At 42.1% G+C, this 12,954-nt stretch overlaps 2 protein-coding genes across 4 annotated transcripts in view; both read right to left on the reverse strand.

Annotated features, from left to right (window-relative positions):
• Positions 1 to 350: 350 nt before the first annotated feature.
• LOC311101376 (glucosidase 2 subunit beta-like) lies at positions 351 to 7,147 on the reverse strand. Of its 2 annotated transcripts, none has more exons than XM_084142509.1 (18): positions 7,095 to 7,147; positions 6,534 to 6,683; positions 6,205 to 6,321; positions 5,971 to 6,066; positions 5,805 to 5,862; positions 5,572 to 5,689; positions 5,222 to 5,351; positions 4,582 to 4,666; positions 4,396 to 4,474; positions 3,791 to 3,874; positions 3,419 to 3,589; positions 3,201 to 3,291; positions 2,932 to 3,001; positions 2,646 to 2,735; positions 2,428 to 2,502; positions 2,204 to 2,303; positions 1,766 to 1,928; positions 351 to 920 (listed from the first exon to the last, which is right to left on the reverse strand). In XM_084142509.1, the coding sequence occupies exons 2-17, from the start codon at positions 6,631 to 6,633 to the stop codon at positions 1,782 to 1,784; spliced, it is 1,611 nt and encodes a 536-aa protein (XP_083998635.1). In that variant the 5' UTR covers positions 6,634 to 6,683; positions 7,095 to 7,147; the 3' UTR covers positions 351 to 920; positions 1,766 to 1,781. The 2 variants fall into 2 exon arrangements, with proteins under 2 accessions (XP_083998635.1, XP_083998636.1); XM_084142510.1 differs by having other exon boundaries at positions 1,762 to 1,928.
• Positions 7,148 to 11,205: 4,058 nt separating this feature from the next.
• Positions 11,206 to 12,954, reverse strand: part of LOC311106032 (3',5'-cyclic-AMP phosphodiesterase 4C-like) — a gene marked incomplete at both ends in the record, with an annotated part of 71,151 nt that continues 69,402 nt past the window's right edge. For both annotated transcript variants that reach the window (XM_084148304.1, XM_084148305.1), the window contains 4 exons: positions 11,206 to 11,742; positions 11,956 to 12,138; positions 12,273 to 12,395; positions 12,542 to 12,696. In XM_084148304.1, the coding sequence (XP_084004430.1) occupies positions 11,206 to 11,742; positions 11,956 to 12,138; positions 12,273 to 12,395; positions 12,542 to 12,696 (998 nt within the window). The remainder of the gene's footprint in view (positions 11,743 to 11,955; positions 12,139 to 12,272; positions 12,396 to 12,541; positions 12,697 to 12,954) is intronic.

The raw sequence follows: 12,954 nt of genomic DNA on the forward strand, positions 1-12,954 counted from the left end.
ACAGCAGCCAGGAGGAAAGCATCGTTGGGGGTTACTCGTATAGGAAAGGGGTCAGTGGTTCTTCTGTTTCTCAACCAACTGTATTTTGTGTCTATTTATTTAGAAGAGGGGACACAGTAACTTAGTGACATTCTTCTTACAACATTTTCCTGGAATGGTAGATCAAATCAAAGGAGAAATGATCAAAACAGATCTACTGGCATCAATGTATCAATGTCAGTAGGAAGATATCAAAATCTCATACTTCCAAACATGACCAAATGAACAATGACAAAATGTAACAAAGAAAATAAACCTTTCAGTTTAGTTTAGGATATTTATTACTGGGATTTCAGCTGAAGACGCTTGAAGACTTTTTCATGGAATTGTTTAATTATTTGTACTTTACATGCCAGAAAAAAATAAAAGGTTACAAATCTGAGTGACCCATGTTGTTTTTACAAGATGACATTGAGCATTGTTGTCGTTTCCAGAAGGTAACAATGCAAATCCATAGATGCGCATAAGACAAACTGCCCACCATCGTCATAATGCACATCATTGGCATAATCATCTACTGTACTATTAGAGCCAACAGAGCACACACTTAACATTCTACTGACTGTCCTGCTTAGATAAAGTACAGCTCTCCTAGACTAGATTACATTGATTGGCAAAGTGGAAAATAGGAGAAAACAATTCAGCATATTAAAATTCGACTTTATTTTTAAAAGAAATTATGGATTTAATAATTTTTTTTAACCTAATTTAAACACTAACCCTAGACAAACAAGTTAATGCAACAACAGACAAGAATAGGAGTAAAGGACCAGCAACCATTTTGAATCTTCATCTTCCAGTTTGTGAAGCCAGAGTGCAGCAGCTGGTTGTTGCAGAGCAGAGCAGGGTGGGGAGGCTAGCATGTGTCCATAAAGAGAAACCTGAGAGAGAAATTACTATGTTATTTTATTTTCAAGCAGAACTGACAACAAATGCTCTCAGAAACAAATGGTTTTGACCGCTTGGAAATGTAGCACAGTGCCTTACTTCTCATAAAATGTTTGCTTTTCCCTTTGTGAATTTACCAACTTTACCCTTTACATGTAAAAATTATCAAATACATGTGCAAGGTGGAAGGATGTCCTACCAAGTCAAGGCTGGCTCCTTGCACAATGCCTGTCTTCCTCTGTCCCTCCGGCCTGTTAACATCCTCTGTTTCACTGTCTTCTCATTTTCCTGCTTGTTTGTGCCTCCTTACTTTGTACAGTAGCTAGCTGGTTAGCACTAGCTTGATTTGCACTGTTTTAAATTAAGCTACTCGACCAGATGAGGGAAGTAAGCATAATTTATCTAGATTGGCGTGTCTTCCTACGTGGACTTGAATTACATTGATGTCAGATCTCTTTTAAGAAGATAAATCCAGCAAAATGTTGACAAAATACCCAAACACTTCTCCCCTGCACCAATACAACTATATGAGCCGGACCCAACAGTTGACACAATGTTTCTAAGTTAGCTAATGAGAGCGCAAGCTCAAGACAGACATGCAGAGTAGAGTGACGATTGAAAGACAACTTGAAGTTTCTAATATCAAATGTATTAAAAACGATTATGAAGGTCATTTTATTTTTTCCCGTGGTTGTTGTCCATAATTGTAGGGTACATGATTAAACAATTACTGTTCCGGCCCTAACATGTACAGTATTTATAAAAAGTTGATATCCACGTTATTATAAATTGCTCCACTGCTCTATAAGTTCAATGGACCTGGCCTGTACCTACCTACCTGTTGGTGTGGAGCACTAAAGCTCTGTGTGTCCGTGCAGGACTTCGTCCAGGCTGGGTGGCTCCTGGCACACGGCGGGGGTGGTGAACTCCATAAGGTACTCACAGCGACTGGGCTCTGACGTGGACGTCACCACCGTTTCCTTCCCACACGTCAGCTTCACCTGACACACACAAAGGGACAACATTAACCCTTCACCGCTACGTTCACAGGACAGTTTGTGGGTTAGCAGTACCTCTATAGAGTAGGGACCTGTACACTTACGCAGCCTCAGTGTGCACAGATTGCATCAATTATCATGCACGTTCCCCCACCCAGCACTGCATGAAACATGATTTGACTTAATCCGTTTCATATGCTCTCAGCAAATAAGACCATCATAAAGGATGCAGCATTGGGCTGGGAGGGAAGTGAAGTTTAGATATTAGAGAGACTTACTGTGGTGGACCTGTTGGGGCCCTGCCAGCACCCCAGCCCATTGTCATACTTCATCACTGAGTATAAATTGTCTTCAGGACCAACCCATTGTCCCCACACGCTACAACGAGGACAGAGACAGAAAGGAGAATGACTACTAACATTCCTAACAGTTTTAGAAGGACCACAGTCATTTGAACAGTTAAAGGCTCCAGTAAAATGAAGTTAAGAGGAGGTTCTCTTACCCAAGGTTGGTCTCTGAACCCCCAAACTTAGGTTTCTGGGAGACCCTATTGAATGGACACAGCCTGTAGATGTACCTGATTAAAAAGAAGAGGGGCACAGTCTTATATCTAATCTTTGGTAGATTCAAACAGTTTCACATTCATATAAACACAGATTATTTCTCTCACAAAGGCATACAGACTACGGGTATTTACAAAGATAGATTAAGTATACGTACTCGCTAGTGGATAATTCATAGCACTGGCTGTACAGGTATGCAAATTCTGCACTGGGCCCAAAGTCAAAGCCAATCTCCTTCTCAAGGTTCCTGCAGATCCAAATAAAGAAACAGGGTACTTTCATTTCCGTTTTCAAACCTAATAATACAACCTGCACATGTATACCTGTGTAGTGTTTGCATGTTGAGTATCATCATGGGATGTTTTTGTGTGCAAGGACTAACATACAGTTGTTGCCAAAGCCAGCAGAGATTAAGCACTGTGGTTGCCTGGTTGCAAACTCACTTCATTTGATCGTCCACTTCCCGGAGGGCCCTCTCAGCTTCATCGAAATCATCCCTGGCTTTCTGGGCAGCTGAGGATCAAAGACAAAGAAACACAACCTCAAAGGACAGACCAATGAGACATACAATTCCACAGCACAGAAAATCACAGACATTTACGCTTAATATCATCTGAACCCCCTGCTTCGTATATCCAGACAAACCCATTGTGTCCCTGTTTAAGGTAGTGCGGTACTAAACCCAGATTGTAAGACAGATGAATGTATGCACCATCAATAAGGCTCTGGGTCTCAGCGTCGTATGGTGGCATGGATACCTCATCGTCCTCTCTTTTCTCTGGGGTCTGCACGGTGGGAGGGACCTAATCATCAAACACGCGTTATGTTACTGGGACAACTGACCACCCAAGCCCTCCAATACTAGCCTAGCTCAGGTCCATCCAGGCCAACGTGAGGATTGCCAACTTTTTATGAACGAGGGAAGCCTACCTTCTCCTCTTCCTCCTCCTCCTCGTGATCATCATCTTCCTCGTCGTCCTCCACATCCTCCTCCTCTCCAGCGTAATCCTCTGGGTAATGGTCAGAGTCGTGGTCAGAGACAAAGTCCCTGGTCTCCTCCTCCTGGGGGGTCTCCACAGGGGCAGGAGGGTCCGACTGGCCCTGAGACACCCACACGGTCACATCATCAACCAATCAAATCACACAAACTTACACAGCCCTTTAAAGCACATTTTTCACAAAGTGCTTTACAGTAACCCAGCCTAGACACCCAATCTGAAGCTCCAGGGCACAGATCATAGAACATTCTACCAGGATAAGGAAATAACTGTGGAACATAAGAAGAGTTCATGTGGTGCTGACCTCTGACAGGTACTTGTCTTTGATGCCACTCCACACACTTTCAAATGTTGACGTGTCCACTTTGTCTGCGCCTCCCAGCAATCCCTGTGGGAATGGATTAGGAAATCAGAAAAACAGTAAAACGTCTATCTTGAAATAATATTTGTTCATCTTAATAAGACGTCTTACCAAGATAAATGATCTTACTGCACCGGCAGATCATGTGTTTATTTTAACCTACAAAGCCTTGATACAAGTCAGAATATCTTGATACAAGACAAATTATCTTGATGCATTTTCTGTGTAACTCAAAACAAGTAAATGCAAATGCTTTGGGTAAGCGAGATCAAATAAAAACAAGTAATTTTGACTTAATTAATATGTCAACACCCCAAAAAAATGTTTTATTGCAGTGTACTGCCCATTTTGAATATAGAAAAAGGTGTTGCTAAAAGCACTGCATTTGCAAATATTAAATAGTTGTATTTTGTCATGTGGGTAGTTGGGGTGATGCATTACATGACCTAGGCTAAGTAGTATAAAGATACAACTGCCCACTATAATGGACTAGTGTGATATAAATGCTTCTCTTGACTTGAGGGGGAGGAAGATAACAGGCATCTTACCTGAGTCTCTGTTTCCGTCAGAGACCCATCTGAATCTGGGTCCAGCTCTAGATGGGACTGCAGCTCAGCCACAGAAACACTGGGAATAACAAAAGCACCATATTAGTCACTCACTGAATCACACGGAAATATCTCTGAATATCTCCAACGCTGACAGTGACACACACACACACACTACACACTCACTAGCCGTCTGCGTCATCATCCAGCTCCAGAAAAGCCGCAGCCATTCTAGCTTTGTCCTTCTCCATACGGATGACTTCTTTTTGTTCTGAAACAGACAAATCAAATCAATCACATACAACTTAGAAAGAGAAATCTTCAACAGGTCTTTTGTAATTGATTTCCAAATCATTAAGTTAACTGCATCAAAAAAATCTGACTGGAGAGATGATTTGTAAAACGTCTATCCTCCTCCTCTCCAGCATAATCCTCTGGGTAATGATCAGGGGTGGCAGGTAGCTTAGTGGTTAAGAGCGTTGTGCCAGTAACCGAAAGGTCGCTGGTTCTAATCCCAGAGCCAACTAGGTGAAAAATCTGTCGATGTGCCCTTGAGCAAGGCACTTATCCAGAGCGACTTACAGGAGCAATTAGGGTTAAGAGCGTCTGCTAAATGACGTAAATGTAAAATGTTACAAAAAACCCATATGATTTGCCCTGGGCATTTAACAAAATCTGTTTTTTAACTATATGAATATACTTAAATATCTTGGTTTTACCGAACAGCACAAAAGCACCTTTTTTTGTGAAGAAAACAAATACATTGAGAGAATTGATGATGTGCATAGGTTAAAAGCAGAGAGATAATAGCTTCCAGTGTACTTACCCTCCCAAGCCTTCAGGTGGTGCTCTTTAGCCTCTTTCTCTGGATCCTCTGCCGTTTCTTTCACGGTCCTCAGAGCCTCCACCTTCTCCTCCAGACCCTTCTTACTTCCCTGCAGCTCAGTCAACTTGCCCTGCACAAACACATGGATGGAAGTCATTTACACAAAACTTTTCAAACAAAGTTTTGTCATTTGATGAACATGTTCTATGGCAAGGATTTATACAAATCCCTCTATATATGAAATGGTCTCTGTATAGGCCCCAGCCATTTCTGCTGTCTACTCAACCCCAAATACATCCACATGCATCTACTACCCTTTTTAAACTGTTTGGTTGGTTAGTCTCTCTCACCTGTTTGTCCTCCTGTCCCCTTTTAGCTTCATGTATCAGCTGTTGTTTGAGCATAAAGCCTTCCTTTGTGATCTCAGCCATTATCTGCAGACTCTCCCTCTCCTTACGCCCCAACTCCCTAGGGGTTACCCAGCCAACACAATCAGTCTTCACACACATACTTGGCACATAATGGAGAAATCGTTTGACAACACAAAGGCCAATGTTTGCAGCTGTGTTTTACTACTGCTCACCTGCAGGTGTTTTGACAAGTGGCACCACTGTTGTACTCGTCTGTCGTGTCACAGCAGTCTGAGGAGAGAACACACTTAATCAGCACACAGCCCTTGCACACACAAAAAATGTTCAGAGAGAACGGGACGACTGTTCCATGGAAAGATGCAGTGACGATGTTCTTACCACAGATGCCGTCGTTGATCCGGGAGGAAGGGATGAAGGCGGGTCTGAAGCCAGCGTTTGTGCAGTGGAAGCTGCCGTTGGGGCAGGCAGCCGTACCTGAGGAAAAAATGCAGAGACATTCATTACAGTCAAGACCTTACTGATAACTGTGCAAAGTAGTGTGTAGTGTAAAATGTAGTGTCTTGATAGTGGGTTCAGTCTGGCTTTACTGATGAGAAGTGAGCGATACTGTACCCGGTTCATCCGAGCCATCCTTGCAGTCGCAGTAGTCATCGTTGACTCGGTCAAAGGGGATGGTGCGGGAGCCGTCCAGACAGGTAAAAGGCTTGTTCTCCTCATAGAACTGTCTCTCTGTCGGGATCGATGGGGACAGGTAAGGGTTGGGTACATAAGAGCTCATCTGAGAGACAATGCACACCTACCAGGATAAAAACCATGCTCACAATGGGATTCTGACAGCTAAAATAGCATAGACTGCCATAGACTAGGCCTACGTCACTGGCTGTGATGAGAACCATAACGTTATTTGTCTGAGTTCGGGTCAGAATTAGATGTCAACTCACTTGATAGTGGTACTCCGCGTGGACGCTGAATCTCCACAGCTGCGCCAGTGCGCATCGGCAATGCCAAGCTCATCAACAACAGTAGGTGCGCACAAGACATGATGCAGTATCAACGGGGACCAGCTACACTTTCAGGAATTCGCGGCGCTCCTGCAAACACAACTCAAGGCATTAGACAATGTACTTGAACCCAATGCAGCTAGTCCTCACGCACCACCATTCACAACATTGAGACAGTCGGCCCCATATTAAACCTCTGATGCAATGCGTTAGAACGGCTTTTTCAAAATTGGACGAATTAGGCATGCTTTCTAACATTTAGTCATAATTAAATGCGTGTAACGCTAGGTAACTAACGTTAGCTAGCTGATGAAGGACTAAAGTAGTAGCAGCTAGCTATCACCGGTCTTGATTTAACGCGGGAAAACGTACTTATAAACAATATTTATGAATGTTGTATATACAAGAAAGTATCACGTTCACAATTTAAAAAAAAAAGTGCTAAAAACACTTCCACAAATCGTTATTTTCGAAGTAGAAATATGGCTAATCATTCATTACCTCTCTTCCGCAATGCTTCAGGAAATGTCTAGTGTGCTCGTGCACTGTGGTGTTTTCCACTGATTGGACTAGCTCTCGTATCCGACCTGTGATTGGAGAATAATTGTGCCGCGGTGCATGCTGGGTAATACGTTGGGAGCAGCCATGTCAGAGAGGGTGGAGAACCTCTTTTGGCCATGTTATATGGATTTGAAATAGCAGACGTGTGTCTATCTAAATACTTCACAATTATAAGAGAGGTAGCCTGAAACTGCCAGGCTGAAATGAGTCCATCAATTCCTTCAATGGGGCTTATCATATGTGTTGAGAATCCTCATGGTGTGCAATGGTAGTCTCTGTAACCCATTTTTACTAATCGTTTAGATAGTCTTTGATAAACATGTAGGCCTACTCATACATCGATTCTCAATAAAGAAAAATATGGTGTGAAAGCATAGTATTCACATTCACTGTAGAGGCCACAATAAACCAGACTATTGAAGACCTTGACATTTTAGTCTACTCCTTTTTTATCATCTCTGATACCATTATTAAGCACACACAGTAGCCTACACAGACAACAAATAAAAGCCAGTAGGCTATTTCTCTTTGCTTATATTATAAAAAATCTTCCTTTATTTGTAATTTTAACACACTTTACAGTACCGAACAGTGAAATAAAATAAAAAATATACTGATATATAATTGTATTATATAGCTGTTTGCTTATTAAATGCATTTTATTCACAAAATGACACCTCAGTTCTCTCAGAGGAAAACCTTTCATAAAAATAATATAATAAAAAATAACTTGGACACATTTTACACATTACAGCAATATCATTTACAAATATTACAATCATTTCATGGTGTTTTTTCCATTTATATAATTTTCCTAACTTGTGAACAAGTAACACATGAATTAAAGCCCAGATAATTGTTCTCAGAGGGAGTCTAATATGACGAAAGTGACCAAGAAGGTGCGGTGGAGCTCATTTCAAAATGGCTTCGCAATGTCTCTCTCAGAACCCTCATGTGTTTTACCTCTCGCTCCACCCATACACATCTGTCAATTACTCACAGTCACTCCTACATGGCATATTGATAATGAATAGTTTTCATAGATTATGACTTGGGCAATATGGAATGGGCAAACATGGAATAGCACAATATAAAATAAAATAAAAGGCTTGAAACCAGGTCCAATGGAACCAGTGAGTGACAGATAAATACCAACTCCTCCAACAAACACATACCCACACACTACTTTAACCACATTGTCTACCCTACAACCTCCCTAAATTAAAGTTCTGGTACAAAATATTTTCATTTTTCTGATGATGAATCTAATCCTGATTCAAACAATCCATCTAATTCATCTAATCCTTTGTATACAATTTGAATTTACACAATTCAGCGTGTGAAAAAAATGACAGAGGAAAGATAAGGACAGAGAAAGAGAAGGAAAGAGTGATGGTGTGGCCTGAAGTGCTTTAGTGATTTAGTTATTTTCTTATAACTAAACGTCGTTAATTAAATTAAATGAGAATGACCTGAATCAATTTCTAATTTACAATCCAACATTACAAGATATACAAAACAAGCTGTGATAACGCTAATAGTTATATTATCAATATGTCATTATAGTTCAGTTTCTAGACCATCCACCAGAATGATACAAAAATAAAAACTGTACACAAACTGTTCAAAGAAAACACGTGTGGTATTTCCCATGGTTTTCTTTTCATTATTGAAAAAGAATGGCAGCAATTAATCAACGGAATAATTTATTAATAAGAAATGATTGCTACAGTATTGTGTTAAAATGGTAATTAAACATCTATTTGTTTTTATAGCTCATGACAAAACAAAAAGCCAGAAAAACAAAGCCGTATATATCTTCAAAGACAGGGGGAAGCATCATGGGAATTCCCATTTCAACAATTAAAGGCCTGTGCGGTGACACCGCAATGCTGCAATCACAGAGCTGGACTGGACGGATCTCAGGCCTCTGTTCCTTCAGGCACAGGCTGTTCTTTAGATGAGCTATGTTACTGACCAGCAGAAACCATCTATACTCATGCTGTTGTTTTTTACCCTGTGAACAACTCCAAGTCAAACTGAGACCTATTCAAGCTGTGCTGATCAATCCTGTGACCATAACCTCATACAGCCAGGATGGTGATTCTAGTGAGTGAGTAATGACACACAGCACATGACAAGAGAAAGGTCTCTCTCTCTCTCGCTCTCTCTCTCCTCTCTCTCTCAACATAACATCCGTCATTTCCTCAACCAGCCCAAGACAGACGTTATTTTCAACCAGAAAAAGTATTGTGAGAAAATATACTTACTCTACATCTGGTCTGCAACATCTATATGTATACCGCTCATTTTACCTGCATTCCCTGGAGCTAAATTGGCCTATTTATTGCGCCCTCATAACTAACACAACAAATTCTTAATATTGGCCATAAAATGTTCCTGTCCATATGCAGATGCTGGGTACATTGTGTATAGACACACAGACACTCACAGATAGAGGCAAACAGACATGGTATAAATATACTAGGATATTTAGAATATATCTTATAAATCTACATAGTGGCAGGTATGTATCCTGCATTTGACATTAAGGCAAAAAAGCTTAAAACGTAACAAGAATGGCTGTGTGTGACTTCCTGAACATCCTCCTTTTTGGCCAAGATCGTTCTTTCGATTCCCTCCAATCCTGAAATCACCCTGACAAAAATCACCCTGACAAAAATCACCCTGACAAAATCCTCTCAAAGCACCTCTCCCCTCATCAGTTTCCAATTTCTTGCTTTGGTGAAAACTGGTGAATAAATACAGTGTGAGTGGGTAAGAGATGTAATGTGAATATGTGCTGCTGATGATATTATCATAATCCTTCAAACATATTTAGCAAAAAGTGTAATAAATAGAAAACAGGCAGAACATATACTCCAAAGTATCACATGGCTTATCCTCAGAACGTAAAAAATATAAATAATTTTCATATGTAAAAACTGGAGAGTCCACAAGCAGCAATAGTGGCGGTGTAGTGGTAGTGGTAACGTCTCATCACCTTGAAAAGCAACAAAGGAAGACTTACAGCTGAAAATATGTCACCACGGAAACAGACTGAGCGTGTGACACACACACATAATAATAATATGATTAAATCATGAACAGTTACAATAGATCTTTGAACAAGAGACAATCAAAAATGAAGACAAAAGCAGACACTCCTGTCCCAAGATGCATTGCTTCACGACAGCTCCATGTTTCAGGAGCTGGTGTTTCCAGAAAAGCACACAGCCATCTTGCACCGGTAGCACTTCTTCATAAAGGGAAAATGGGGGCGGGACCCTCAGGTCCCCTCATCACAGCATCTTCCTTTCTTTATTAAACGTAATCCTCTCTTCTTTTCTCGCTCCATTCATCCTCTATAGATAGATGTCTGTAGTTTTCTTTCCGACAGAAATGGAAAATAAGTCACTCAGAAAAAAACAGAGTTCTTGTTGAATTCTATCAAACATGAACTAGTAATACTGACTGACGCTAGTTAATACTCCATATAGAGATGGCTTTTTCCAAAGAGATTCTTTACCAATCAGAGTCCCCTAAACACACACGCACACACAGGCATGCGCAAACACACAAACACACACACATTCTCGTGTGTAGACTTGAGAGTTTTTTTCATTAATCAAAGTGTGTGAGTGAGGTGTGTTTGTGTGTGCATTCATGTATTTTTGTGTGTGTGTGTGAGTTTGTGTGTGGAGGTGAGTTTGTGCGTGTTTATGTGTGTGTGTGTTTCAGTTCCGGTGCTACACTGTCTTCAATGGCCCATTATTAATGCTTCTCTATGTTCCCCTTTCTCCTCATAGCAGTTCCTCATAGCATCAGCTGGAAGTAACACCTCCAGCTCCCACTCCAAATCTACAGTTGCTGTGTAAATAGCTTTTCTTTAAGCAATATTATTTGTGTTCCCTTTTTGAAAAATAGATTTAAAGGTCTATTGTTTATGTAGTCTTATTTGATCTTGGTTTTTGGCCATCGGAAATAAAGGATGGACAAGAGGGGCGTGGTGTGTGCATGTGGGGTGTGGCCAGGGAGAGAGGAGCGGAACTCATGTGTCATCAGCTGGCGAGGATGAGTCTTCCTCCTCCTCGTCCTCCACAAGGCTTGTGTCAGAGTGTCTCTCCACCCCTAACTGAGCTTGCTGAAGAACTCCCCTCTTCTCCTCCTCCACCTCCTCCTCCATCACTGCTTCCCCTTCCTCCTCGATGATGTCTCCTTCTCTTTCCTCCTTTACCCCGTCCTCTCCTTCCTCCTCTTTTCTCTTGTCTTCCTCCTCTCCCTGACTGCTGTCCAGCACCATGTGATTGGGGGTGGTTTTCCCCTCCTCCTCCTCCTCTTCCTCCTCCTGTCCTCCCTCCGTGTCATCGTCTAAGGTGAGCTTGAACTGGAACTTGTCGATGCAGGCGTTGAGCCTCTTGTCTGGGCCGAGGGGGATTGGGGGTGGGGAGATGGGGCTCTGGGGGATGGTGCTCTGGTACCAGTCCCTGTTGTCCTCCAGAGTGTCCAGGATGTCCTGGGCGTCAGGGTGCACCAAGTCCCCCCACGTCTCCCACAGAGGGTGCACGATGTAGTCGATGAAGCCCACCTACAGCACACAACACCAGGAGAATCAAACACACTGACAAACGAACATCACACTAATAACAAGCATATTACGGGGCTAAGGAATTTGTGTAAGCAACATGAGATTACCTTTATAAACATAAATAATCATTAAAAAAAGCATTTATTGGCATTTAGCTTTTATAATTGCTTTAAAAGTGATGCCAAAATGTGTGTTGTGTGTGTGTTTCCTAACCTGACTCTTCTCCACAGAAGCAGTGTGTTTGTCACACATGGGGCTGATCTCCATGCCTCTCTCCCTCTCCTTGTCTCCCTGTCTAAAGAACTCCTCCATGATGCGTTCAGTCCACTCTCTGTACACGGCCAGGGGCTTGGTGGGGTTACTTAGGTCCGCACAGTGCACCATGTTCCTCAGCACCTGCAGACACACACATAAGGTCAGGGTTCACCAGTGCACAGTAGGCGTTGTGCATTTTCTCCAGCTCCAATTTGAGTTTGGAGTACCATTTTTTCTGCAGGGTGAATGTTTAGAGGTCAGAGGTGAAAGCTCACCTGGATGCGGTCAGTGTAGTGGTCGAGCAGGAGCACTCCTGAACTGGTCACCTTCTTCGTCTCCACCATGGTCTTCAGATCAGCCAGCAAACTCATGTGCTTAGACATATCTGTCGCCAACACCTTGAGAGGTCAATTAAAGGAGGAGGTCAAACAAAAACATAAAAAACATCAGAAAATAACATTTAAATAACTCGTATAAGCCCCGCCCCTTATTGAGGCAGCAGAGCAGCCCCTTAGTGGGTGAGTGTGAGTGGGAGGAGCCTCACCATATCGATAACGAGCTTGCGCAAGCTCTGTCTCTGCCTCTTGCTGAGGTTCTGGAAGATGTCACAGTTGTCCTCGTGGAGCAGCTTGAAGCCCACAGCCAGGTGGTGGTTCTCCAGAACTGACTCATCATTGTACATCAGAGCCAACTCCGAGTCTGGGAGAGAGGACAGACAGAACACACCGGGTCAGTACAGAACAAACACTGGGTCAGAGCACCTGTAGACACACCCCACTAGCACCCTTTTCACATTATTGTTCCGACCAAACCATACAGTGTTGACTCTGACATTTTCTTTTTACGTTATTAGCTGTGCTACACTGACTAGTAGGCTAAGCTCAACTGAGATGTGGTTTAAGGAGCTTTATTTAGTTATAATGCACTGTACTGTACAGTATCCTGGCTCCTCCTGTG

Source organism: Coregonus lavaretus (genome assembly GCF_964263955.1).
Source record: "Coregonus lavaretus genome assembly, chromosome: 2".
In the NCBI taxonomy this organism is placed as follows: Eukaryota; Metazoa; Chordata; class Actinopteri; order Salmoniformes; family Salmonidae; genus Coregonus; species Coregonus lavaretus.

Bases quoted from the DNA above. Each gene is read 5' to 3' on its own strand.
- LOC311101376 (XM_084142509.1), bottom strand. From the start codon at position 6,633: ATGTCTTGTGCGCACCTACTGTTGTTGATGAGCTTGGCATTGCCGATG. The intron at 6,067-6,204 runs GTACAGTATCGC...TTTTTTCCTCAG, and splicing joins GGATGGCTCGGATGAACCGG to GTACGGCTGCCTGCCCCAAC. The intron at 5,863-5,970 runs GTAAGAACATCG...TTCTCTCCTCAG, and splicing joins GATCAACGACGGCATCTGTG to ACTGCTGTGACACGACAGAC.